The 27937-nt window shown below is 46.9% G+C and overlaps 1 protein-coding gene across 1 annotated transcript; it reads left to right on the top strand.

The window, feature by feature from the left end:
• TCTN2 (tectonic family member 2) lies at window positions 1-27759 on the top strand (the record flags this gene model as incomplete). The annotated part of the gene is made up of 18 exons (XM_080941397.1): window positions 1-82; window positions 260-367; window positions 882-958; window positions 2479-2674; window positions 5670-5770; window positions 9797-9993; window positions 10572-10695; window positions 12404-12545; window positions 12793-12858; window positions 15417-15551; window positions 16782-16859; window positions 19609-19686; window positions 20732-20843; window positions 23430-23536; window positions 25057-25213; window positions 26199-26324; window positions 26470-26558; window positions 27441-27759. 18 exons carry the CDS (start codon window positions 1-3, stop codon window positions 27566-27568), a joined length of 2103 nt encoding a protein of 700 aa, XP_080797523.1. The 3' UTR covers window positions 27569-27759.
• Window positions 27760-27937: the final 178 nt, after the last annotated feature.

The following is a 27937-nucleotide window of genomic DNA, read 5'->3' as shown; positions in this document are numbered from 1 at the left end:
ATGGGCTCTTCGTCGCCGCTGAGCTTCCTGTGGGGACTCCTCCTGCTGCAGGGAGTCCTGAGGCCGCTGCGTGGGGACCCGGGTGTGTATGGCGGGGTATGGCCTGCATGTCCCAGGCTGATGGAATCTTGCTCTTAAAGGGCCAGACTTGGGGTTCTAGGATCCCGGAAGCGAGGCCACATAAAAAAACCTGGACACGTGCCCCAGGTACAGGTTCTGCACCCGTCAACCTCTCCCCGTACCCTTCCTTCCCTCTTAGTTTTCATCCCATCTTTCATCCGGATGTCCAGCCCTGAGGTCCGCGCGTCCCTGGTCGGAGGCAGCGAGGAAGTCACCGTGTCTCTGACTCCGCTACAGGTCGAGGAAGGTAGGACTCTGGCTGTTCTTGAGAGCGTAGGTGCTGCCAAAGGAAATGCTGTTTCTCAGGAGGGGGCCGGAAGGCAGTGTCAGTGCGTGTTGTAGGCCCCTGTGAACTAGTCCTGGAAAAGCGAGCTTGAAATAAAAGTGGCCAACAAGCCAGGCATGATAGCACACACATTTAATCCCAGAACTGAGGAGGCAGATTCAGGTGGATATGTGGATATGCAGCCAGCCTGTTTTGCATACTAAAACTTGTTTTGTTTTGTTTGGGGGGAGGGGGAGAAAGGCCTCCATTTATTGCGCTAGCTCCCCTGAGATTTCCACATAGCACCTCAGAGTTCTCAAAGAACGGAAGAGTCTTTTTTAGTCCCGTCTGACAAATGACACATACTCACATACTGTTTGTCCAGTCTCATGCAACGTATGTGGTGGGGGGGGAGGGGGGTGGATTCCTACCCCAGGACACTTGACTCACCCTAGCTGCTGCACCCTGATGCCTCAAATTCTAATTTCTCGCTCAGGAGTGTTGCCAGTTCCTACTTGTGGTGGCCTCAGCAATGAGACAGCGGACTGGAATGTGACTGTGAGCCCCCGAGAGGTAAGACTTGGGGCAACAGCTTCCTGGCACCTGTGGAGGCCTCCTGTTGAGGCTCTTTGCAGGCCTTCTATGCATGTGTGTGTGTGTTTTAGGGTTTTTGTTGCTGCAAGGCAACACCAGGACCACAAGGCAAATTGGAGAGGAAAAAGTTTATTCAGCTCACACTCCACACCATCATCACTGAAGAAAGTCAGGACAGGAACTCACACAGGGTAGGAACCTGGAGGCAGGAACTGATGCAGAGGCCATAGAAGGCTGCTGCTTACTGGGTTATGGAGAGGCATTTTCGTAATTGAAGTTCCCTCTCAACTAACTCTAGCTTGTGTAGATGGAAGCCTGTGAATTTAGGTGTGTGTCAGTGCAGGGCCTGTAACCACAAAATTGGGGAGGGCGAAACAGGAGGATCACAAAATCAAAACCATTCTGGGCTGCATATTGACACTGTTTCTGAATAAACGAATAAGAGGCTGGAGAGATGGCTTACTGGTTAAGAGCACCAGCTCCTCTTGGAGAAGGCCTGATTTCAGTTCCCAGCATGCATGTGGTAGCTTCCAACCGTCTGTGACTCCATTTCTAGTCAGTAACACATGTATGCCTAGTACCGGGAGAGTCAGGGCATTGGATCCCCTGGAACTGAAGTTAGTTAGAGGTGGTTGTGAAGGTACCATGTGGGTGCTGGGAACTGAACCCCAGGTTCTCTGCTAACCACTGAGATATCCTTTTAACCCTGTGAACACTGATCTGGCCCCATCTCTGCATAGGGACCACTCATAACTCGAGAGATGAATGGATGTGCCTAGCCAGTATAATGTTGATTTGAGATATAAACAACTGTGCCTTAGGGAGACCAGTTACACCAGTTCAGAGCTATTCTGAGAAGAACTGGGGTCGGTCTCCTGTGTGTGTGTGTGTGTGTGTGTGTGTAATCTTCAGCTACTGGGAAGATATAAACACTTGAAAATCTTCTCGACAAACTGGGTTCACAAGCTGGATGCACACACTGGACCTATGTTGAGCTTTCTTAATGCCCAAGCATTGTTTGCTTTTATGTTTAAGATGAAGAAATGGGGGAGGGGAGCTGGAGGAATGATTTAGTTGTTGCACATGTTCTTACAGACCCAGGACTGATGATCACCAGCACCCACAGCCTCCGTAACTTCATTCAGTTCCGGGGTCTCTAGTGCCCTCTTCTGGTCTTTGAGGGTGTTACACACACATGATTTGCAGACATACACACAGGTAGAATGCCTACGTACACACACACACTAAATAAATAAGTAAATCTAAAAAGTATTATAAGAAAGGCTCCAGATTACATACTACAGGTTGGTTGAACTTCAGTGAGCACTGCCATCTTTGTGTTCAGGTCTCCTTTTGTGAAGTGCACTGTCTCTATACAGCTCTTAGGAAAAATGAAGCAAGGCTCACGTGCGAGTTTACAGTGCGTTTGTTCGGTGTCCTCATCACCACAGTCCCTCGAAGTAAGTCACGTTAAAAGCGCAACTGTGTTTCCCTTCCAGAACGTGCTGGAAGTGACCGTGAGGTGGAAGAGGGGTCTGGACTGGTGCTCCACAGATGAGACAGCCTCGTTCTCAGAACACCCGTGCATCGTGCAGACTCTGCTGGTCTCGGCATCCCACAATGCATCCTGCTTAGCACATCTGCTCATCCAGGTGGAGATTTATCCCAACACGTCTGTAACCCACAATGCATCAGGCAAGTGATGTCTACGGTCAAAACATTTCTGTCAGCCACTGTCTGAGGATTGTGGAGTGTGTACCGTGTATTAGATATGGCTCTGTTAGCAGGGTGTTTCGTTTTTGTTTTTTTGAGACAAGGTCTCACTATGTAGTTCGTTCTGGTTGGTATAGATCTCACTATGTAGATCAGGTCGAACTCACAGAGATATGCCTGGCCTCTGGCTCCTGAGTTAAGTTTTTTGTTTTTAATTTATATATGTATGTGTGTGTGCTCGGGTGAGTAAATGGGCATTATGCATGTGCAGTACCTGAAGAGGCCAGAAGTGGGCGACAGATCCCCTGGTACCTGGAATTACATAAGAGCCACTTTTTGAGTAATGAGAATTGAACCCAGGTCTTTTGTAAGGACAGCAAGTGCCCTTAACCTCTGAGCCTTGTCTTCAGTCACCTAGATTCAACTTTTGAGTCTCTTATGGCTTCCTAAGTGCCTTTTTTTTTTTGGTTAGGTTCTTTTGTCTGTTTGTTTTTGAGATTTTAACTCTGTATTATTTTATTGAGTTAAGCTCTCAGCCAGACAGTGGTGGTGCATGCTTTTAATCCCAGAATTGCAGAGGCAGAGGCAGGCCAATCTCTATGAGTTTGAGGCCAGCCTGGTCCATATAGTGAGTTTCATAACAGCCAGAGCTTCATACTGAGATTCTGTCTTAGACATCCCCCACCACACACCTAATTATCTGACTTTCTGACGCATGTTTTGCAAATCACTTTTAAGTGCTTTTGTGGAGAAAGCAGAGTTGGTTTCCATGCACTGGTACCCAAGCATGCGAAAATATATGGACATGAATAGGCTGACCCAGAGAGGCATAGTTACTCCTTTCTCTTCTCTCTCGCCTATTCTGATGAACACCAGAGTCTAGGCGTACACTCTCTTCCTTTGTTCTGTGCTCTCTAACACTCCCCTCCTACCATGTGGCTGCTTGTCTCTATGTGTCACTCAAATGGCCTGGCTCTTTCTCTTTCTCCCTCTTAAGCTCTTATCTATGAGTCTGTCAGAAACTCTCTAAAATTAAAAAAAAAAAAAAAAAAAAAAAAAAAAAAGGGAGGGACAGTGGGTGCAGCGCCTGCCTGGCATGCAGGAAGCCGTGGGTTCGGTTCCCAGCAATGCAGAAAACTGAGCAAGGTGGTGCTTGTCTGTGATCCCAGCGCTGGGAGGTAGAGGCAGGAAGATTAGAAAATCCAAGGACGTTCTTGGCTGCATAGTAAGTTTGAGGGCAGCCTGAGCTACATAAGACTGTGTCTCTAAGAAAAGAATAAGAGCAACACATAAAGGCGTGGGGGCTACTTTGCCATAAGTGCCACCGCCATGGTTCTCTAGCCTGCAGCAGACTCCAGCCTGGGTAGCTTTGGCTGGCCATGATCTTACTGCGTAGCCAAGGTTAGCCTCCACACCCAAGTCATCCTGCCTCAGCCACCTGAGTGCTCTGATAATGGGTGTGCACCACCATGACCTAATTTCAGTTGGTATTTTGAAAGAGACTCACATAGCCCAGGCTGACCCGGAACTCGCTGTGTTTCCGAGGCTAGCCTGAGCTCCTGAACCTGCTATCTTTGCCTCCGAAGTGCTGGGATCGCAGGCAGGCAGGAGCCACCATGCCCAGCTCCAACATTTTTTTTAAAGGAAGAAGAAAACAGTGTTTTTTTTTTTTTTTTTTTTTTTTTTTTTTAATGCCTAAAATGCAAAGCAAACCAAGAAAACGTTCAGTGGATCCTTCGGGAAGCTCGTGGAGAAAAATAACGAGGATGTTAATGCCTGCAGGACCCGTAGCAGCCATGATCCAGACTGAGGAGCCCACACTGCTGGCCTAGAGGACCCACAGTTCCCAGTGCCTACCTCAGGAGGCTCACAGATGTGTGACTCCAGCTTTGGAGGCTTCAATGGTCCCTGTTGACAGCAGCGCTCACATACATAAAAATGCATAATTCAAAATCAATTTATAAGTATTTTCCTTAGGAAAAAATAACGCTTCAGTGTGTTTAGCGGCCGAAATACCCACCCGTGGATGGACTGTGGAGAATTAGAGCCTCATGGTGGGCTAACAGACTTAGGGAGACGTAGGTCCAAACCAGGAAGAGGGAAGGACAGGCAGGAAGTATGTGGTGATCACAGACACACAGAAAGGAGCCTCTGTTGCTTATTTAGCACAGACAGACCTGTCCTCTAGTGCCTCCTGGTGTCACATGAGTGCGGTTACACAGGCTGACCCTACCGTCCTTGCCTGCTCTGCTCTCTGGTCCTGACTGCTGCTGCTAGTAATGGTGCAACTTCCTCCCCCTTCTCTTCCTCCTCCTCCTCCTCTTCCTTCTTCTCCTTCTTCTTCCTCCTCTTTTCCTTTGTCTTCTTTCTTTTCTTTTTTTTCTTCTCCTTCATCTCCTCCTTTTCCTTATCTTCCCTTGCCTCCTTTTCCTCCTCCCCTCTTTTCCTTCCATCTTCCTTCTTCTCCTCCTTCTTGTTCTTCTTTTCCTTTTTTAGTTCTTCATGATAGGGTTTCTCCTCACAGCCCTGGCTATCTTGAAACTCAATCTCTAGGTCAGGCTAGTCTTGGACTCACAGAGATCTGCCTGCCTCTGCCTCCCAAGTGCTGGAAATAAAAGTGTGCGCCACCATGCCCAGCTGGCCTCTGGCTTCTCTGTGCTGTATAGAGTATGTAAGGAACTTTTTTTGTGGATTCTTTGGCTTATGCCCTTCAAGGTAACTGCACATGAATCTGAGTTCCAGGAAAGCAAGGTATAAGGTGTAATATGCTGAGACCTTGAGCCAAAACCACCACCAGAAACCAAGGGCAAGAGAAAGCACCTGCTTCTACACACACACACACACACACACACACACACACACACACACACACAAGCACAAATCATAATTCAGCCTTTTTTTGTAAATGTCAAAAATGTGTTCCTGCCTTGTGGAATTGTTTGGTAGCTGAACTTTTCTTGACGTATGTACTTTTCAGAGAACGTAACTGTCATTCCTAACCAAGTCTATCAGCCCCTGGGTCCCTGCCCGTGTGACTTGACAGCCAAAGCCTGTGACATTCGCTGCTGCTGTGACCAGGTAAGATTTTCTCTGTTTACCAGGCTATTGAGAAAGTATGGGAAACTCCCCCAGCAGCTTTTGGACAGGTGACAACAGAGATAGGATTTCATTTTGCAAGTCATGTTTGTTTGTTTCAGATAGGGTCTCCTGTAGCCCAGGCTGGCCTTTAGAACTCCCTGTGGTGGGAAGTAGCCTTGAACTCTTTGTTCTCCAGTCTTTATCTTTAAGCTGCAATTTGTGTTTAAAAGGAGTATTTTTTTCTTTTGGTATTGTCTGTATAGTTTGTGGAGGAAACAGAAAAGTATGTGTTTGGATAATTTTTAACTACATTTATTTATTTGTGTGTGAGTGTGTGTGTGTAAGTCAGAGGCCAACTTGTGGGAGGTTCCAGAAATAAAACTCAAGTTGTCAAACTTAGCAGCAGACACCTTCACATGCTGAGCCATATTGCCAGCCCTTGTTTTATTTAGTGACAAGTATCACTGTGTAGCCTAGACTGACCTCAAAGTTAAGGTAGTCCTCCTGCCTCAGCTTTCTTGAATGCCAGGATTGTAGGCACAAGCCATCATACCTGGTTTATAATACATACCTTAAAATCTAAAATTTAGACAAACGAGAGGCATGTTCTCTGGTACCCAGGCTGTTACTTTTTTTTTTTTTCAGGAATATGGTCCTGTGAGGTTGAGATTTTTCTTTTCCTTCTCCCACTGGGAAAATGAAATGTTTTATTGTTGCTTTTGTACATCTGTTTTGAGAGTCTCACTGTATAACCTCAATTAGCCTACAACTTGCTGTGTAGCCCAGGCTGGCCTTGAACTCACAGAGATCTGTCTGTTTCTGCCTTCCTAAAGTGCTGGGGTTGGAGGACGGTTATTGTTTGAGGTGGGTTTTGCTGTGCATCCCTGGCTGACTATGTGTTCACTATGGGTGTGTGGTACACCCCCAGCTGGGCCAGACACGCTTGTCTTAAAGTCAGTCTGTAGAAGGATCATGCGCAGAAAGGTGTGCACTTAGTTGCTTTTGTTTTGAGATAGGGGTTCACCTGGCTTCAGAGCACTCTGAACTCCCCAAAACTCCCTCAATCCTGCTTCTGCTTCCCCAGACCTGTGAAACCTACCATATTGAGCAAACCAAAATGAAGCCCTTCAGAGAGATGCAATATCTAATCTTGCTGTTTCGGGAGGTAAACACACACCAGTGAACTTAGCATCACCGTCATCACCGTAACAGGGAGGTGGAGGCGGGGGCCAGGGGGGCTACAAGGCAGCCTAAGCAGACTCACAGGTCATTGGACAGCCTGGGGTGCATACATGAGACCCTCAATAACTGAAACAAAGCCAACACAAAAGAAGTGGCCATGAGGGACATCTGTCTGCAGAGGCTGTTTTTAGTCACTGTGTTAGAGTTACATGCTCCCGTGTGTCACTGCGCCATCAGTAGGTTTATATCATCCGGATGGCTCCTGCCAGGCTGTGCCTGGCCTGTCACTAACTGCCCTTGGAGCCGGTTGTCCTGTCTTCTGCAGTAACTGCTCCTCTAGAGATTTCCTACGGCATCCCTGAGTGTGGGGTCACAAGCCGGCAAGCCCACCTTAGGGAAGGAAAAGGCTAAGACTGAGGATGGCTGTGGTAAATGTTATTTGAAGGTTTCTATCCTACATTAGATTATTTAGCTCCCAAATAAAAGACAAAAACCAAAAAGCCTTTATATTTATAATAAATCTTTAAGCATTGGAGCCGGGCAGACATCTACCCTGTCTACTTCGGGCTGAGACACCATTTGCCCTGTTCTGCCTGGAGGACATGCTGGTGCTCATGGCCAAGTGCTCACGACCCACCCACCCCCTCCAGACTTTCTTCTTTTCTCTTTATCTTTCTCTCCCTTGTGGTCCCTGCCTCGGGGCCCCAAGCCTAGGAACCGAAGCCCCACCTACCTCTCTTCTGCCCAACTATAGACTGTAGGCATCTTTATTAACCAATCATGGACAATTTGGGGGGCAAGGTTTATACAACAGAAACTGAGGCTCTCTGGATACAGCATTTAGCATTTGAATACATAGCAGCAGCAGACCTACCACTGCAGAGGATCACCATGAAGTAGGAGCTAGCCTGGTCTACCCAATAAGACTCTCTGATTATCAAAAGAGCAGGGCCAAGTGTGGTGGTGCACACAGATGCACACACATGGAAGCAAAACACTGATGCACATGAAAGAAATGAAAACTATTCTTAGAAATAAAAAACAAGGGCTGGAGAGATGGCTCAGTGGTTAAGAACACTGACTTCTCTTCCAGAGGTCCTGAGTTCTATTCCCAGCAACCACATGGTGGCTCACAACCATCTGTAATGAGATCTGATGCCCTCTTCTGCTGTGTCTGAGTACAGCCAGTGTACTCAAAAACAGAATGAAACAATAGGTAGCCCTTGTTTATGCATAGCCCCAGTTGGTCAGAGCTAGTTAGTGAGACCCTGTCTCAGAATAACAAAGAAACAAAAAGGACAAAGGTAGCAGGGCATGGTGGCCGTCCCCTCTGGTCTTAGGACTCAGAAAGCAGAAGTAGGTGGATCTCTGAACTTGAGGCCAGTCTGTTCTATACAGTGAGTTCCAGCCAAGGAGACCTCGTCTGAAACTAAATAAGTAAGCAAACCAAACAAACGTACAAAATATATCGTGTCAGTGGCGTCTTAAATAATCCCAATTTATTATACTTTATGTACAATTTTCATTTTATTTTTGAAGTACTGGAGATTGAACATGGGCCTCACTCATCTCTGCTCCCACTGAGTAATGTGCCCAGCCTTTCTCTGTTACTTTTTAAAAATTCGAGACAGAGTCCTGCTAGGTAGCCTAGGCTGGTCTTGAACTTTTGATCCCACACTTGATCCTCAGTGGCTGAGATGCTACCCCTAGCTCTCGGCCTCGTTTGATGACATTCCCACTGACGTTCACTCCCTTGCAGGCTGGAAGATTCCGACTGAACGTCACTGGGGAGCTGACTAAGGAACTTTGTGTTCATGCAAGTGTGAGGGAGTGTGTGTGTGTTCTTGTGTGTGTACGTGAGTGTGCAAGTGTGTGTACCTGGTAGTGTGTGTTGTAGGACGTGTATGTATGTGTGTGTTGTTCATGTGTGCACATACCTGTGGAAGTCATAGGATAATACCCGAGGTACCATGAACCCTTTTCTTTCTTACCTTATTTGTTTTTCTCTCTCTTTCCTTTTCTTTCTGCCTTTCTTTCTTTCTTTCTTTCTTCCTTCCTTCCTTCCTTCCTTTTGTTGTAAATTAGATTTCTCGCCTAGGCCCAGACAGACCACACCAAACACGGTTCCACGTGGAGAGGTTTAATAGAACGGGATAGGGCAGGGGTCAAGGCCGGGCGAAGAGAGGAAGAGGAAAGAGAGAGAGGAGGAAGGGTTTCGGTCTTTTGTAGGGGTAGTGACGTCACTTGCTCCCAGGTGGAGATGGGATTTAGAACTGATGTCTTCTGGGAATGCTTTGGCTGTTTCCATAGCAATTGATGTGCTAGGTTCCTGTCACCTGTGGGTGGAGCCATTGCTGGGGGAGGGGGCTATCCTAATGCCAACACCTTTCTTCCTTCCTTCCTTTCTTTCTTTCATTTCTTTCTCTTTTTATTTTCTTTTTTTCTTTTGAGACAAGGCCTCTCACCAAACCTGTAGTTGGCAGAGTAGGCTCAGCTGTCTGTCTAGTGAGCCCCAGGGATCACCCTCTCCAGTCTCCCCTGCAGTGGAATTATAATCACAGGCCACCACACCAGGCCTTCCTGTGTAGGTTCTTGAAATGGAACTCAGGCCGTCATGCTTGCATGCCAAGCATTTTTCTGACTGAGCCATCTCCACAGCGCCAAGGAGCTCTTCTTGTACCGCAAAGCACTTTGGGAGGAGACTGAGATCCGTTGCTTGCTCGTCTACCGGGTTGCATGCTGGCAGCCTCAGGGTGTGTGTCCTCATGTTAGCCGGGAGCTGTGACCAGCATCACAGTGGGAACTTGTGTGCCCTCCTTACTTTTTTAAAAATCTGTTTCCAAGGACTGTCAACCGGAGGTGAGAGAGCTGTTCGAACGCTCCTGCTACTCCGGTGTGTTTGGAGGGCACATCAACCCTCCGTTCCACCATCGCTGTGTGGTCGGGACTACTCCCCAGACTCCGGACTGGTTTCCCTTCCTGTGTGTGCAGTCACCACCCTCCACCTCACCGTTCCTCGGTTACTTCTACCACGGTGCCACGTGAGTACCCGGTGCCACCTAGGAAGGATTCCCGAGGTCACTGGGTTTCCTTTTACTGAGTCCTTGACTTGGCTCATGGTTTTTTTTCCCATGCTAGGTTGTGGTTAGGGAGGCCATGTCTGACATTTCTCGTGAAATGTAGGAAATAACAAAAAAAAACAAAACAAAAAAAAAAAAAAAACCAGCAGCTCCAGCCAGCACTTGTGACTTTACAACATTGGGGAAGGAGCCAAGGGCCCCAGGGACTCAAACTCTCTGTGTTTTATGGTCCTGTATCATTGAAAACTTTGTAACTGTGATGTGAATAAAAACAAAACAGAACAGGAAAAGCTAGGGTTAGTGTTGCATCCCCGGCAACCCCTCCGATCAGCAGGCAGAGACAGGATCAGGAGTTCAAGGCCATCCTTGGCTACACAGTTGGCAGTCAGCCTAGGCTACATGAGACCCTGTCTCAAAGCAGAAACGGCTGAAGTGTTACCGGTCTTCTCTTTTTTATTGTTCTGGGGTGGGTCTTGGGCCTGTGCTCAGACTAGGCAGGCCCCCTACAGGCCAACTGATTGTGTTTTGTGGTCTCACAGTTCCCCCAGACATTCCCCCGGCTTTGAAACCCATTTGCACTTCGACCTAAGAGACTTCGCTGACTCCAGTTACAAACAAGGAGATCCCATTATGACCACGAAGGGGTATTTTACCATCCCTCAGGTAATGCCTACCATTTCAACAGTCGAGCTTAACCAGCATGGCCTCTAAACATCTCCCCCTCAGCAGCTTATTTTCCCCTTGTGCATTAACTACTAATAATCTCTAGACTGAAAAGACTCATTCTTAACCCCTGTCTTTGCTAAGTCGAAGTGGGAACATGTGTGATAAAGCGGAAGAATCCCGGTGTGAACTCTGGAGGTGATGGGTCGTCTCCAGGTCATTTTCTATTGGTGTTTTATGCTTTTGTTGTGCTGGGACCGGTACTGAGAACCTTGTGTCTGTCAATCAAGGGCTCTCCCACTGAGTCACAGCCCCAGTCCCAGCCCTAGCCCCAGCCCCAGCACATTCTAAGAAGCTCTAAATATGTGGTTATATATAGCACTCGGAACAGTGAAACATTGTTTGAGGTTAGAAGGTTTTAAGTCGGGGGCTGGAGAGATGACTCAGTGATTAAAAGCTTTCTTAACCTGAGTTCAATTCCCAGCAACCACATGGTGGCTCACAGACATCTGTAATAGAATCTGGTGTTTCTGAAAACAGCTACAGTGTACTCATATAAATATAATAATAAATAAATCTGTTTTAAAAAGAGTTTTAAGTAGGGCTGGTGATGCACGCCTTTAATCCAGCACTCAGAGGCAGGGGCAGTAAGGATTTCTGTGAGTCCGAGGCCAGCTTTGTCCACAGAATAATCTAAAGGACAGCCAAGGCTACACAGAAAAGCCCTGTCTAAACATAAACAAAAGAATTAAAAAAAAAAAAAGAAACAAAAGGTTAGAAAGTCGTGTGAAGTCCATCATTAGGAAACCGTGCCTCAGGGAGGAATACATGGGATGCCGGACAGTTTGTCTGTTATTCCTGTGAACCATTTTTTTTTTAAAGATTTATTCTTACTTCTTATATATAAGTACACTGTAGCTGTCTTCAGACACACCAGAAGAGGGCGTCAGATCTCATTACAGATGGTTGTGAGCCACCATGTGGTTCTTGGGATTTGAATTCAGCACCTCTGGAAGAGCAGTCAGCACTCTTAACCACTGAGCCATCTCTCCAGACCCCTGTTTTGTTTTTCTTGGTCTTTCAGGACAGGATTTCTCTGTGTAGCCCTGGCTATCCATGATTCACTTTGTAGACCAGGCTGGCCTTGAACTCACAGGGATCTACCTGCCTCTGCCTCCTCAGTGCTGGGATTAAAGACATGAGCCACCATGCCTAGCCCTGGGAGCCAATTTTTATGTTATTGAAACTGTCTGGGAGCAGGAGGAGGTGTTTAGCAGTAGTAGACGCTATGGTTTCTCCATGTGGGGCCCTGGCTTCCCCACCTCCCTCCAAAATCAGGTTGTGTTAAAGTTTCTCACCAAGGTTGAATATACGATGTGCCTTGTCTGGTTAGTGGATGGCCAGGGTCTGTCCCAGATGTATTAGAGGACACTTCACTGTTAGCAGTGGCTTCCAGATCTTGGCTCCCTAAAGTCTGTCACCATACTGTAGGCGTTGTTCAGCAATAGGGCCAGACAGAAGAAAGCAACTCCAGGTAGGGCAGCCTCAAGGTCGGGTCTCCCACTGTAGCCTATGCTGAGTTCAGAGCTCTCCTGCCAGAACCTCCCAAGTGCAGCGATTGTAGGCCGGAGCACCGAGCTTGGCAGAAGGAATGTTTCTAAAATGTGAAGAAAAAAATCAGTGTACTGTAGCTGCTCCTTGCCCTCAGGCGTCTCTAGCTGGGCAGTGTCTACAGGATGCTCCCGTGGCTTTCCTGAGGAATTTTGACAGTATATGTACCATGGACCTGGAAGTGCACCAAGAACAAGATCGAATGGACCTCGAGGACGTGAAGATCCGCACGACAGGAGGTAGGCTGCCTTTATGGTTAGAATGGTGTAGTTAATAGAGAAACCCCCTCCTGTGTGTGAGCCACTGGTTTAGCATCCGGTGATGGTTCATCTGTTGGTTGAGGACGGTGTTTTCATGGGAAGAGTGCAGTCTGATCAAGCAGCGCCCTGCATGTGTGGTTGGTGTTTTCTTCTCTGCACTGGGCATGAAACCCTCCCCTTCCCCTCGATATGCCTCCTGTATGGATGTAATTCTGTGTCGTTTTAGGCCTGGTCACACCAACAGTAACCTATGAGGAAGCCACTGACCTGGCCAAGATCATCACTGGTTCCGGTACGTCAGTGTTCCGTGTTCAGGCCACGTCTGCAAAGCACACATGCTGTTTCTTTTCTGTTTTATTTTGGTTTTGAGACAGTGTCTTACTCTGTGGCCCTGGCTGTCCTGGAACTGTCTATGTAGACAAGGCTGGCCTTGAACTCAAAGAGATCTGCCTGCCTTTGCCTCCTGAGTGCTAGGATTTAAAGGCATGCACTACCAGATCCGGCTTGTATTTGTTTTTTTTTTTTTTTAAGATTTATTTTTATTATTGTCTTATTAAAAAAATTAGTTCCCCCCCGTGTGTGTGTGTGTGTGTGTGTGTGTGTGTGTGTGTGTGTGTATGTGTGTCTGTCTGTCTGTGTCTGAGCTTGTGTGTATCAGTACAAGTGCCCTTGGAGTCCAGATGAGGAAGTTGGAATTCTTGGAGCTGGAGTTAGAGATGTTGTGAGTTATCAGACATCAGTGCTAGGAGCTAAACTTGGGTCCTTTGGAAGAACAGTACTTGCTCTTAACCTATGAGCCCCCTCTCCAGCCCCTGTGGTTTGTGCCTCTGAGACACGGTCTCGCCATGTGTCACACCAGTCACAATGAAGCCTCTCGAGTTGACAGGCATGAACTAATATCCATATGTGTCACATCTTCCTCGTGTGGCACTTCGCCAGCACAGGAGTGCGCTTCCATTATGAATTGATGGAGGAGGGGCTGGGAGATGGTTCTTGACGTACGAGTGGGAGGACCTGACTGTGCTCCCTACCACATGTAGAATTCTGGGTGCAATGCAATCCCAGCTCTAGGGGAGTGGAAGATTCCTTGCTCTCAGCAGCCCATCAGTCTAACAGAGTCAGTTTGATCACTCACACCTTTAATCCCAGGGCTCGGAAGGCAAAGGCAGGAGGAGCTCTATGCCGGCCAGCCTGGTCCACATAGCAAGTTCCAGGGCAGTTAGAGATACATAGAGACCTGAGTCAAAACAAAACAAAACACAGGAATAAGATGCTGGGCCCGAGGATGCAGTGGGTGGCTGTGTTTGCAGCCTATCTTGAGGACCTGAGCTCTTTGCTGGGACATACATGGTGAATGGAGCAAGCCAACTCCTGAAAACTGTCCTTCACGTGAGCACTGTGACAAGCCTACACCTACATGTGCACGTGTACTCTGTGTGTGTTTGGTGGGGGCACATGCAAGAGCATGTGTACACATACAGATACACACACACACACACACACACACACACTAATTAATAAAAATGTGAAAAAAGTGGATAATGATTAAGGAAGATACCCAGCCTTGAACTCTGACTTCTACATCCACCCATGAACACATACACAAATATACACTCAAGAGTACTTACTCAGATATAAACACACAAAAAAGTGTAAAACGTAACATTGGAGGCTGGCCTCTCAGTGTTTAAGAGCGTTTGCCGCTCTTGCAGAGGACCCAGATATGGCTCCCATCTGTAACTCTGGTTTCAGGGGATCCAGTGACGACCTGTGCCCTCCCTGGGCACCAGGCACACACCATGGTGCATACACTTATATACATGAAGCTAAAATAATAAATCTTTAAGAAAGAACTGATGTAGTATCAGCAGCGTTGGGGGAGGGTGTTCTGTTGTTTGTTCTCCATGGCTTCTGTGCACCGACTGTGACCCCGGCCACCTTCTTACAGGCCTTTTTGGGATGTGCTGCAGGGTTCCCTGCAGTGACTCTTGAGGGCACAGCATGTTCACTCGTGCCTGTTTCACTTTCTTGTGTTTGTGTGTGTGTGTGGGGGGGGGGTATGTGTTTGTATGTGTGTGTATGGTGTGTGTGTATATGTGTGTATGATATGTGGGGTGTGAGTGTGTGTGATGTATGTGTGTGTGTTGTGTGTGTGTATGGTATGTGTTTGTATGTGTGTGTATAATATGTGTGTGGGGTGTATGTGTGTATATGTGTATGTGTAATGTGTGTGTGGTGTATGAGCAGGCATGGAAATCAGAGGACAACCTTGGCCGTGGGTCCTTGTCTCCCACCTTGTTTGAAACAGCTCGTCCTATTCTCTGCCAGGCTAAGCACCAGAGTTGCTGACAGGCCCCCTCAGCTGGCTTTCTGTGGGGATCTGAGCTGTCTCTGCAGCTGGTAAAGGTTGTGCTTTGCAGATGCCGGAGATGCCGAGATGCCGTCTAGCAGCTGTGTGGGTGGGGCAGATTGAGCGGCCTTTTGTTTTGAATGAAGGTGTGGCTTGTGTTCCTTTCCAGTGGTTATGACCTTGTTCCTGGATGTGTGTTTAGAAGCCTCTGCTTCCAGGGCATGAGTGTCCCCAAGTGCACACTTGTAGGAAGGCTATGAGCCAAGCACTGGGGACACAGGAATCAAAGGAAAGGGACAGAGTTATTCAGGGAACTGGGGTGGAATAGAGGATGTGGCCGACCCTGACATGAGACCACAGGAAGCTCCAGGGAGGAAGAGGTGGCCAGGCTTCCTTAGGGAGCTGAAGAGATGGGCTGGCGGGAGCCCACTGAGGCAGTGAGCCCCGGTAACAGACTGCAGCTCAGAGTTTTCATTTATGTGCGTATCCTTGTCTTTCAGACACAATTTTAAGTGCCGGATCGGCCCCCAGAAATGTGAATGTGGAAGAGCATTATATTTTCAGATGGCAAAATAATTCCATCCTCGGCCTAGACATCATCATCATCAGGGCAGAAATCAGCGCCCACCAGAGAGGTAATGGCTGGCGAGGGATCCGAAACGCTTTCAGTTTGAGGTGTCTCCTTTCCCAGTGGCTTTCAGAACTATAACCCCTCAAATGAAGCCAGAATGAGTTTATCTTGTGTGTTTATCGCTGAACCAGGGAGTTAGGATTCTTCCATGTCAGACATCGTGGCTCCTGCCTGTAATGCCTGAGGCTGAGGCAGGAGGATTGGTAGTGAGCTCAAGAGCAGCCTTGGTACATACAGTAAAGTCCTGACTCAAAAGAACAAGAAAAAAAGGTGATTTTTTTTTTTTTTTAAAGTAGATAGTACCTGGGCTGGAGAGATGGCTCAGCTGCTCTTCAGAGGACCTGGGTTCCGTCCCCAGCATCTCACATCAGGTAGCTCAGAGGAGATTGAGCTTCTCCACAGACACTGCACTGCCGTGCACATATGCACACACACATGTATACATGCAATTAAAAAATGAAAATAACAATGCAGATAGTAACCCTGGGCTGGCAAGATACTTCTGCCGGTCACTGAGGCACCTGCTGCTGACAACCCAAGCTTCATCCCGAAGACCTGACGAGGCTAAGTTGTCTTCAGTCCTCCACATAGTTGCCAGTTCTGGTGCACCACACACATACATGCCCACGAAATAAATAAAACGTAACTTTAGAATAAGGAAAAGAATTGGCTGGGAATGCTGGCGCATGCCTTTAATCCTAGCACCCAAGAGGCAGTGGTAAGAGGATCTTTGAATTTAAGGCCAGCCTGGTCACAAAGAAGTTGTAGGACATCCAGAACTACATAAAAAAAAAAAAAAAAAAAAAAAACTACCTTAAACTAGACAGCTTATTACAAGACAAAATATTATATATATATATATATATATATATATATATATATATATAAGTAAATAAAGACAAGGTCTCTTTAGCCCTTAGCTGGAATTTTCTGTGTAAACCAGGCTGGCTTCAAACTCACAACTTCCTGAGTGCTGGGATTAAATGTGTGCAACACCACCTGCCTTGTTTCTGTTTTGATTCTTCCTCCTCCTCCTCCTCCTTCTTTCTCCTCCTCCTTCTTCTTCCTCCTCCTCTTCCTCCTTCTCCTCCTTCTCCTTCTTCTGCCCTGGCCTCAGTCTCAAAGCAATCCTCCTGCCTCAGCCTCACAGCATGTATGCATCCTGTTCATGGCAGCTAATTTCTTTTTCCAACAAAATGGTACACATTATATCTATGATTTCTTTTATTCCTAGGAACAGTGACCCAGAGATTTACAGTGAAGTTTTTAAGCCATAACAGTGGTGGTGAGAAGGAATTTTCTGGAAATCCAGGTAGGATGAATAACATCGTTGCTCTTTGCACAGATCTTAGAGTGGCATCCTGGGCTGTCCCATGGTCATAAGGAACTATCTTGAGTTGCATTTTGTCCCCATGACCAGTTTCTTCATCCTATGACAGTTGTTTTCTCCTGTGGCAAATTTATGTTTTAGCATGCAATGCTGCCTTGCATGCAAACTTTATTCTCTTTGGCCTTTCGTCTTCTATTCTTATATGCTGTGGGTTTGTTTCCTTTTGGTTTGTTTTATATGGCTTTTCTATGTAGCTAGCTCTTGCTCCTGGAATTCTCTCTGTGGACTAGATATTTATTTGCCTCTGACTCCCAATACTGGGATTAAAGACTTGTGCCACCATGCCTGGCTGTTTTGTGGTGGTTTTGTTGTTGTGTTGTTTTAATTTTTTTAGTGATTTATTATTATCTTATATACCTTGGTATTTTGTCTGCATGTGTTGTAGTAAATATTAAAAATTTTAAAAAAGGTTTATTTCTGTATCAGCCCTGAGGTCTCACTCCTCAGGTCCGACCCTGATATGGAGCCACGCGCACCTCTGGCTCTCGGTCTGAGCCACCACGGCCCAGCCCTGTCCACGCAACTCCCTTCTCTGGCGGTTTCCTACCGCCTGTTCTCTGCCTCTGTCCCAGGGTGTTTCTCTACCCCAAAATCCCACATAAATACAACTCTACAGCCTGATGGCTTTTTATACAGGTTTATATATTCAACTCTCAATCCACAAACCCTCTACACAACAAGATTGCATCAAATAGACAAAGATACAAACTGCCCTTCTATATGAGATACTAGACCTATAAAATCCTTAATGTTCATAGCTATTTAACACCAATCAATATCACCTGGCTCTAGTTGGTCCTTGGGAACCTCCATCTTGCCATGACCTCTTCTAGTCCTCCGACCTCCTCAGACTTTTTCATCTCTCTACCTCCCTCGCCCTGACCAGTCACTGGCTTTTCTCTATTTTACTAATTAAAATGGGAAGGTTTAGATGAAGTCACCTCTTGAGTAAGTAACTAGGCAGCCCTTCTTGGGAAAGTGGAATTAACATTAAAATACAAACAGCTTCAGGCAATCTACATGCATGTGTGTCTGTTGGATCCCTCACAACTACAACAGTCGTGTCTCTGTGGGTGTTGGAATTGGAACCCTGCTCCTCTGGAAGCCTTTGTTCTTGACTGCTGAGGCATCTCTCCAGCCCCTTGTTTTCAAATTATTTTTATTTTTTATTTCTATTTGTGTGAATGTTCACACATGTGCACTTGTGTGCAGGTGCCTGTGGAGATCCGAAGAGGGTGTGAGATTACTCAGAGTTAGAGTCTCAAACAGTTGGGAAACACCTAGCATGGGCACTGGGAACTAACACTGGATTCTCTGGAAGACCAACAAGTGCTCTTACCCACTGAGCCATCTCTCTGGCCCCTGGGAGTTTTTTGTTTTGTTTTGTTTTTGAGATGTGGTTTTTGTGTGTACCCAAGGTTGGCCTCCAACTCTTGATTTTATGCCTTCCCTCAACCTCAGAGCCCCTAGGATTAAAGGCACAGTCCCACTGTCTGTTGCCATTGGCTGTTAAAGAAACCTGATACTCTGTGGGCCACTGTCTTCTGAGTAACCATTACTACCTTAGTCAGAACAACTGTGGATGACTATATCTACGAGGGGCCCCCATCAAGGTCAGGCCTCTTCCCCTCCCCAGCTGTGTGCACTGTGTGGGCTTGGGAGGTACTGTCCAATAGGAGGAAGTCACCACCCAACAGGAAGTGACCGCCCATGCTGGGTGGGATTCTTAGGGATGTAGCTGTCTTATAGTCATTGATGCATTGGGTTACGTCTCCTGACTACATGCTTGTTTGTATCACCTCAGGAAAGGCTCACACCAGCTTGCTAGTCATTTATCTGCTCTTTTGACTGTCTTTTGGTGCCTGTTTATGTCCCGTGGGACTGCTCAGCATTTGAGATGTGGTAACATATATATGGTAATATTTTGGATAAGCCTCGATAAATAAAATACATTAGGAAAGGCAAGAATTCAGGAATGTTGGGAAATAAGGCCCGAGATAGAAATGGTACAGAGACCTTGACTGGCTCCTGCTTTGTAGCGCTGGTGCTAAATCACACCCGGGGATGGAGAGGGAGGTGTGGATATGCAGTGAGTAGGCCCTTGCTGTAGGGAGTTGTTTTGGGAAACGTCAGCTGTTGCTAGGTAGATGGCAGAGCCTTCAGTGTAAGTGCTTTGCTTCCTTCCTCCACACCTCAAGGACTGTGGTTACACATGGGTTCCATCATGCCTGGCTAAAAATTTAATAAGTCAAAAAAAAATCAAAATAGTAGATAGAAATCACCATCATCTTGCCTCAGCCTCCCAAGTGCTGGCTGCTGGGGTGGTCACCAACACCAAGGTTCTGCAGGCTTCTGTCTTAGGGTTTCCATTGCTGAGAAGAGGCACCATGACCAAGGCAACTCTTCTAAAGGACAATATTCAATTGGGGCTGGCTTATGGGTTTAGAGGTTTAGAACATTATCTTCATGACAGGAACATGGCAGTGTCCAGGCACGCAGGTGTTGGAGAAGGAGCCATGAGTTCTACATCCAAGGCAGTCAGGTGAAGACTGGCTTCCAGGCAGTTAGGATAAAGGTCCCACCCCCACAGGGATAAGCTTCCTCCAACAAGGCCACATCTTTTAATAGTGCAGAGGATGGCAGCTCTCTTTGCTTTGTTTTCTGTGTCTAGGTTACCAGCTTGGAAAGCCGGTCCGAGCCCTGCATACCAATGGGATGAATGTCACCACGTTGCACCTTTGGCAGCCAGGTAAGGTGGTTTTGCCATTTGGGATTTGATTAATGGGATCTGCCTGCACCACCACCCCCCCATAGCCTGGAGTTGGGGACATTTGCTGCCCTTTTGGTTTATGGTATGTGGGGAGAAGTTGCTTTTTGTGTTTCCGGGTCTTTTTTTTTTTTTTTCCTTTTTCAAGGATGCCTTGTATGTTGTACCTAAAGTGCTGGGTATTTGTAAGAGTGTTTCAGGCAGAATTGTGCTGTGTGTGACCATAGCCTGTCATGCTGTTCCTTGGAGCCAGAACAGTACCCTCTGAACAGAGCGCACCCAGCATGACAGTAGGAGTTACCTACATCTGCCAGAAGCAGCAAGGTCTGGTTTACAGGAAGCTACCTCACCTGGTCCAAGGATTTTCACACAGAAGGGCGCCTTCGTTTATTTGGCTTTGAAAGGATCAGAAAGATCAGAGCAGTGATTCTCAACCTTCCTAATGCTGTGGCCCTTTTATACAGTTCTTCATGTTGTGGTGACCCCCAACCATAAAATTATTTTGTTGCTACTTCACAAATGTCACTTTGCTTTTGTTATAAATTGCAGTGTAAATACCTGACATGTAGGATATCTGCGACGTGGCCCCAAAAGGGGTCACAACCCACAGGTTGGGAACCACTGGACTAGAGTAACACCCTTGTTCTCAGGAGCTGAAACTTTATTTTTACTTTTCATTGTTGGTTTTGTTTTGTTTACCCATGTGTGTTGGTGCATTCCTGTCCTCTGAGCACTTAAAAGGTGGAGGCAGGAGGATCAGGAGATCGGGCCATCCTCAGCTACATAAGCAATTCAGGCTAGCCTGGGCTATGTGAGACCTTGTCTCCAAAAAAAAAAAAAAAAAAAAGATAAGAATTAATCCTTTCTGTTTGTTTGAAACAGGGTCTTTCTATGTTGCCCAGGCTGGCCTTGAACAGCCATGCCCCTGCCTCAGCCTCCTGAGTGCTGCTGAGTTTTCAGGAAGTCCTCAAAGTAAATTTTTACTTGTATTTAGCAGAACAGTGAGGGGCCTGTCCTTCTGTTGCAGTTGGAAGGGGCCTGTGCACCTCAGCCACTTTCAGACCTGTTTTATTCGGAGAAAACGCCTTCTCCGGCTGCCTTTTGGAAGTTGGAGTTAAGGAGAACTGTACGCAGCTCAGGTGAGTCTCTGGTTGGTTTGGTTTGTGTGAGACCAGGCCTCACACAGCCAAGAAGATCTTCATGAGTCCTCCTGCTCCACCTCCCCAAAGCTGGCTCCTGTGAGTTTCACCGATGAATTCCCCCGCGTTTTGAGTGGTCTCCTTAAAATGGATTTCCTGTGTGAATGTTAAAGACAGAAGACGGAAAAGTTAGGGTGGATGGCATGGATGTGACAGAGAGTGGACACACGCAGTAGACGTGACAGTGGACATGACAGTGAGTGGACACATGCAGAAGACACATTTGTTTTTAACATTTATTTATGAAATGATTATTGTGTGCATATGTGATGAACACAGGCACATGTATACTGTGTGTGTGTGTTTGTATGCGCACATGTGAATGTACAGGTGCTTGTATGTGTGTGTGTCTTACCCTGAGCCATCCTGGGTTTTTTGGTTTTTTTAATATTTTATTTATTTGTTTTGTTTTTTTTTTTAAAGATTTATTTATTATATATATATGTGTGCACTGTAGCTGTCTTCAGACACACCAGAAGAGGGCATTGGATCCCATTACAGATGGTTGTGAGGTTGCTGGGAATTGAACTCAGGACCTTTGGAAGAGCTGTCGGTGCTCTTAACCGCTGAGCCATCTCTCCAGCCTGAGCCATCCTGTTTAAAGTTGGTGTAAAACTCCCATAGTGTAATTAACCATTCAGAAGTAAGTGACGCAGGCAGACAGAGTTGCTCCTACCACCATCCCTGCACTCTAGAGGCTGAGGCAGGGTTGCTGCTTAGGTTCATCTTGGGCTACATAAAATTAAACAAACGGTCTGTTGGGATAACTCAGCAGGCAAAGGCACTTGTTGCCATGGCAGAGTTCAAGACCAAGACTCATGTGGTAAAAGAAAATTGATTCAGGGGTTGGAGAGATGGCTCAGCGGTTAAAGAGCACTGACTGCTTTTCCAGAGGTTCTGAGTTCTACATGCAGCCACATGGTGGCTCACAACCATCTGTAATGAGATCCGATGCCCTCTTCTGGTGTGTCTGAGGACAGCTACAGTGTACTTATATACAATAAATAAATAGGACTTAAAAAAAAAAAAAAAAAGAAAGAGAAGTGACTCAAGTTGACCTTTGACCTCCTCAAGTATGCCATGGCACATGCATGCAGACACGCACACATACACAAATGGCTAAAAACCTAAAGACAAGAAAAGGTGAACAATTGAGTGTCATTTGGGCCTTTCATGATGTTATGAAAGGCTTTATCTAGTTCTAAAATACTTTCATTACCAAAAGTGTAAATCTGTGTGTGTAAGTAGTTACTCCCTGGATCTCCTCTCAACGCCTCGGGCACCAAGCACCCTGCTTTCTGTTCCTGTGGCTTTGCCTGTTCTGGATATTCAAACGGCAGCATACCCACCCTGCACCAGAACTCCGTCCGTTTCTATGGTGACTCATAGCCTGCCTCTGTGTGTCTGTTTATATCACATCTTGTTTATCAGCCTGGGTTGATGGAAGTCTGGGTTTCCCATTGTTTGGCTGTGTGTGCTGCTGCACACCGGCCCGTGCAGGTTTCTGTTTGAATGTGCTTCCCGTTCTTTCTGTCTGTGCCCCCGGGAATGGAAGTGCCAGGTCATCTGGTAATTCCCTTTTCTGTCTGCAGAACCCACTTTCGCTTTGCCATCCTCACAGCAGAGTGGGGCAGAGGGCTCCAGGTTTTCCACGCCTTCCCCAAGTTGCTGTGTTTTTTGTTTTCTTTCTTTTTTTTTTTTTCTCATTTTTTTTTCTTACATTTATTTTGTGGGAGGATGGGTGAGCTTACATATGCTTCACATGAGAAGTCAGAGGACAACTCTTGGGAGCCAGTACTCTCTCTAGCCACGTTTGAAGGGTTTAGAAATCCAACTCAGGTTGTTAGGCCTGCATACAAACTCCTCCACCCACAGAGCTATCTCACTGGTCCCTCCCAGCATACTTCCCCCACTTAGGATTTATTCATTTTATGGTATGAGCATTTTTTATATTTATTTATTATATATAAGTATACTGTAGCTGTCAGACACACTGAAAGAGGGCATCAGATCTCATTACAGATGGTTGTGTGGTTGCTGGGATTTGAACTCAGGACCTGTGGAAGAGCAGTCAGTGCTCTTAGCCACTGAGCCATCTCTCCAGCCCCCGGTATGAGCATTTTCCCCCCATATGTATGTCTCTGCACCATGTCCAGGCAGTGCACAAACCCAAATCTGGAAGAGCAGCAAGCATTCCTTTTGTTTATTTGTTTGGTTTTGCTTGCTTGTTTTGTTTTTCCAAGAGAGTTTTTCTGTATAGAACTTAATCTGGAGACCAGGCTAGCCTCAAACTCACAGAGATCCTCCTGCCTCTGCCTCCCAAATGCTAGGATTAAAGGCCTGTACCAACACCAGCTAGCAGTAAGTATTCTTATCTGCTGAGCCATCTCTTTAATCTATACGCACACACATACATCCTGTTTTTAATGGCGGTTGCTCCTGCAGATTTTTATCTGGGCTCCCAGAAAAGGACTTGAGGACCAAGCCCGCTGGCCACCAGCTAAGTGTTATCTTCCTCTCTTGCAGGGAGAATGTCCTTCAGAGACTGGGTTTGCTGATACAGGCTACACACATCGCGAGGAGAGGCAACTCGGACTACAGCGATCTGAGCGACGACTGGCTGGAGGTCATACGTGAGTCACCCTGGCCATGCGTAGGGGCTTACTGCTTGCTGTTGAGCCTATTGTCACTAGCCACGGCCCGAGAGCCTGGTGCCCTTGCCCAGGGCTCTCTGCAGGCAGGACTCTTTCTTTTCCCAGCTCTCTCATGGCTTTTGCTCAAAGAGGAAACTACCCTGAGCTTCCTTTTGCTGAGAGCCCCAGCTTAAAGATGTCCAGGGCACACATCAGTTTGCACTTCTGTTTTGAGCACCTAAGAATATTGACATTGAGAGTTGACCTAGGAGTTTATAGAGAGTGAAAACACGGCGATGAGGGAAAGGGGCCCAGACACAGAGCACCCAGAACTTCTGACTCCATTTGTGTGCAATGCCCAGAATGGACAGTTGTGTATGAGAAAGCAGAGTCATGAGTGCTAGGAAATGGAGGCACTCTTGTGATCTGGAGAGTTCTTTACAGGGAGATTTGAAAGTGAATCTGGGGCTGAGATGTGGTTCCGCATAGTGTCTAGTGTGTGTGGACAGCCATGGATTTGAGCCCCAGCACCAACTTTCCAGATCCTAAAATAGACACACATACACACACAGACAAATCGGGAGACATCCTGAGAGAGTGGGGATGGTCACACAGCTCTGAGTTGTTCACTTTAAAAGGGGACTGGCAGGCACTTGGGTTGTGGTTCTAAGAAAGAACGCTTGCCTGGCATGTGTGAGCCCAGGATTTGGTTATGTTATTGTGGTGCATTCAACCAGGAAATTGCTTATTTATCTAGCCCATAGAAGCCAAAGATGCCCAGATGAGTTTTAAATATCTTCTTTTACATGACTTCTATTAGGGATATTAGGGATGTCTGGAATAGCCTTGTAAGTATTTACCACAGTTCTGTACTGTCCCTGTCGCCATACTTTGTGGCTTTCAGTGACAAGCTTAGACACTGAATCGTTTTTAAGAAAAGATTTTTTTTATTGAATATTTTCTTTACTTACATTCAAATATTATCCCCTTTCCCAGTTTCCCGTCTGGAGTCTCCTTATCCCATCTCCCCTTCCCCGAGAAAAGATTTTTATTTGTGTGTGTGTGTGTGTGTGTGTGTGTGTACACATATGGTATAATATGTGTGCTGGTGCCCTTGGAAGTCAGAAAGGGGCACCAGATCCCCTGGAGGTGGAGTTACGGGTGACTGTGTGCTGCCCCGTTGGTGCTGGGAATTGAACCTGGGTCCTCTGAAAGAGCAGCAAGTGCTCTTAACTACTGAGAAGTCTCTGCAGCCCCAGACACTGAATCTCTGTGTTTGTTTTTATTCTGTGGGTTGGGACCTCACTCAACACATAGGGAAGCATTTAGACACCACCCAGGTGAGTAGCATGTGCTGTAGATGTTGGGAGGTCATATAGTCATGGAGTGACAACACCCTTGGGAGAGAGTCAAGCCTCCGTCTGAGAGCCAAACCATATCACCTTCCAACCCTTTGGGTATCATGTGTGAAACTGTAGGACAGCTGCTATTAACAGGTGTCTAACTTGACATTCCTTCAGGTGCGGACGCCCCTGATACAGGTGCCAACCTGCCCCCAAGCATTGCAAATGGCATGTGTCCAGAAGTTCCAGCCCAGCTTTCCATCCGCATCCTCACTGCCGAGGCTGGCTCTGTGGAAGGCGTGGCTCAGCAGGAGATCCTCGCTGTGGAGACAAGGTGCGGTCCCTTCCTGAGAGTTGCCAAAGTCAAAGATGAGGAATGCTGGGCAGGAATCTGCACACTTGCAAATGGTGACTAAGAGATCAGGCTGTGGAAGTGGAAGGCACAGACACCGCCCTCAGGGGTATTTGTAGAGCTCTGGATGAGAGCTGTTGTGGTGTCAGGGGAGGACCAGGGTGACAAGGGGCTGCTTGGTGATTGAGGGTATTTAACTCTGTGGGCCTGAGTAGCCCATTGGTGACAGAATATGGCCTTTGCCGGCACCATGGGTTCAGATTATGGAATCGTGTGTGACTTTAGACAGTGTGACAGGTAGTAGTAGCCTTATGCCTCTGTGCCTTACGTCTTCATACTCAGGGACATCCTCCTTAGTCCTGAAACGTCGGCACCAGCCTCACCTCACCTGGGCTTAGTGAAGAGAGGCTGCCTGTCAAAAGGGATATAGACAGACTTTTTGTTGTTGTTAGCCGGGTCATGTGTTCCTTCTGGAGCCATTCATTATGGCCAGACCTAGCTCTAGCAGGCAGGCTCTGGATTCAGGTTTGGTGTCTTCTGATCCACTGCCACTGAACCCCCATGGAGATTTGGAGAGCAGTTATCAGAATAGAAGGAGGGTGCTGATTCCCTGTCAGACCCACTTCAGATTGTTGGGATGGAGCCAAGGCCTCTTTTGCCAAGCAACATCCCGTTCCCACAGTACTGTTTTGAGGATTCCTTGCCATAATATGTTAAAAACAAACAAACAAACAAACAAAAAAAAAACCCCACCTTCATTCTGTTCTGCGGCATGCCATGCCTTCGATAAATGTTCCTATTAGACTGTTGGAGACAAGCAGTCTTTGTTAGGAGAACCCACATACAGCCAGTGATTGATCTTTACAAGGACTTGTAGATTCTGGGTCTAGACGTGAGGATGCAGCACTCGGCTTCCTAGACATTCAATGGTTGGTAGCCCCACTACCTTACAACCGTCCCCTTCTAGATTTTCCACAGTGACCTGGCAGTACCAGTGTGGGCTCACCTGTGAGGACAAGGCTGACTTTCTCCCTCTAAGTGCCTCTGTCAAGTTCATTAACATCCCTGCGCAGATGCCCCGCCCGCCGACCAGGTAAGCCAATGGCTGATAGGTTCAAAGGTTCCTTCCTGAGCAGACGCCCCGCCCCCCGACCTGATAAGCCAATGGCTGACAGGTTTGTAGGTTTCTTCCTGCTTCTCACTTGTTCTCGCTGTAACCCTCTCCTGCGTTTGTGTAGATTCCAGATCAACTTTACAGAGTACGACTGTACCCGGAATGAGCTTTGCTGGCCCCAACTTCTGTACCCTCTGACCCAGTATTATCAAGGTAGGGAAGCCAGGTTTCTGTGTGTTGTCAGTTCTGTTGTGCCTGTGAAAGTTGTTGACGAGTCAATGTGGAAATGTCCCAGATAACTTAAAACATAAAAAAGACTTAAAAGAAGAAACCACACGAATATTGATGTTTAGAAATTATGATAACAATGAATGGTTATCACTAACGACCACTAAATTATTACCTTCAAAGTCAAGACGTGGGGCAGGAGTTGTCCCCTGCAAATGTCATAGTTGGCAGGGAAACAAGCCACAAAGAAATGAGAATGAATGGAAACTCAGTTCAGCCCAATTTAGTCATCCAAGCTGGGTCAAACTTCAGGAGTCTGATGTCAGGTGATTTACTGCCAGCATATTTAAACACAGTACAATTTGGGGGAAGTTTCCTGGTATAATACAATCAATCCCCAGTACACAAGGAGACATAATTAACACTGAAATGCAACTCAAAGTTCATATCTCTTCCTCCAAGAAAGGTTCTAGAGATAGACTACCTGGATTGGCTTACGAGCCTAAGGAAGGATCCAGCATGGTCTCAGTCATATATGGTGTAGAGGTCATGTGAGCGGTTAGCCATCTCTGGTCCTGGTTGTGAGAGCCTGTGGGAGTCCTTGGCGATACAGATTACATAAGGTCATTCAGACTATTAGCTGCCTCTGGTTCTTGTTGTGGGGTCCTGATATGGCCTGGCCCAACAGAAACTGCAGATCACCAGACTGTTAGTCGCCCCCATTGCTAGCCTTCTGGATGGAAGAACAGGTCGCATGTCCTTTCCTTTGAGAGCACAACCCTGTATGCTCAACACCCTGGTTTCCCTGGTGATCTGCGGGTACAAGGGCCTTCATGCTTTTAACCACTGCCCTTTGCTGTCTTTCAGGGGAGCCCCGGTCGCAGTGTGTGGCCAAAGGCCTGATGCTGCTGTCACTCCTCATGCTGGCCATACTCCTCAGGCACCCCTGGGTGGGGATGAGCAAAGCCTGGTGTCCCGCTCCCGTCCACCAATGAAGACTCCAAGCATTCTCTAGTGACTCCTGTAGGCCTGTGCACCTCTCGGGAACCTGTTTGTTTGAGACGGGTAGTCCTGGCTTACATCTAAAGCTCACAGAGATCTGCCTGTCTCTGCCTCTGGAGTGCTGGGACTAAAGGCACGTTCCACATGCCTGACCTTCTGAAACATTTTAATAAACAAAATGTCTATTTTTGCAGAACTTCTTAGCATTAAGTGAATTTACATCAAATGTTCAAAGTGGCTCAGGATGATCGTTCTTGATTTTAGTTGGTTGCAGGGGAAGTGTCCTAAATGTCAGAGACTTAAGCCCAGCACAGATTTCTAACCACAGGGGTTTTATTTTTTACCAGACTTGATGCAAGTAT

Source organism: Micromys minutus (genome assembly GCF_963924665.1).
Source record: "Micromys minutus genome assembly, chromosome: 29".
Lineage (NCBI taxonomy): Eukaryota > Metazoa > Chordata > Mammalia > Rodentia > Muridae > Micromys > Micromys minutus.
The sequence above is the reverse complement of the archived record's forward strand: the minus strand, read 5'-3'. Positions and strand labels throughout refer to the sequence as shown.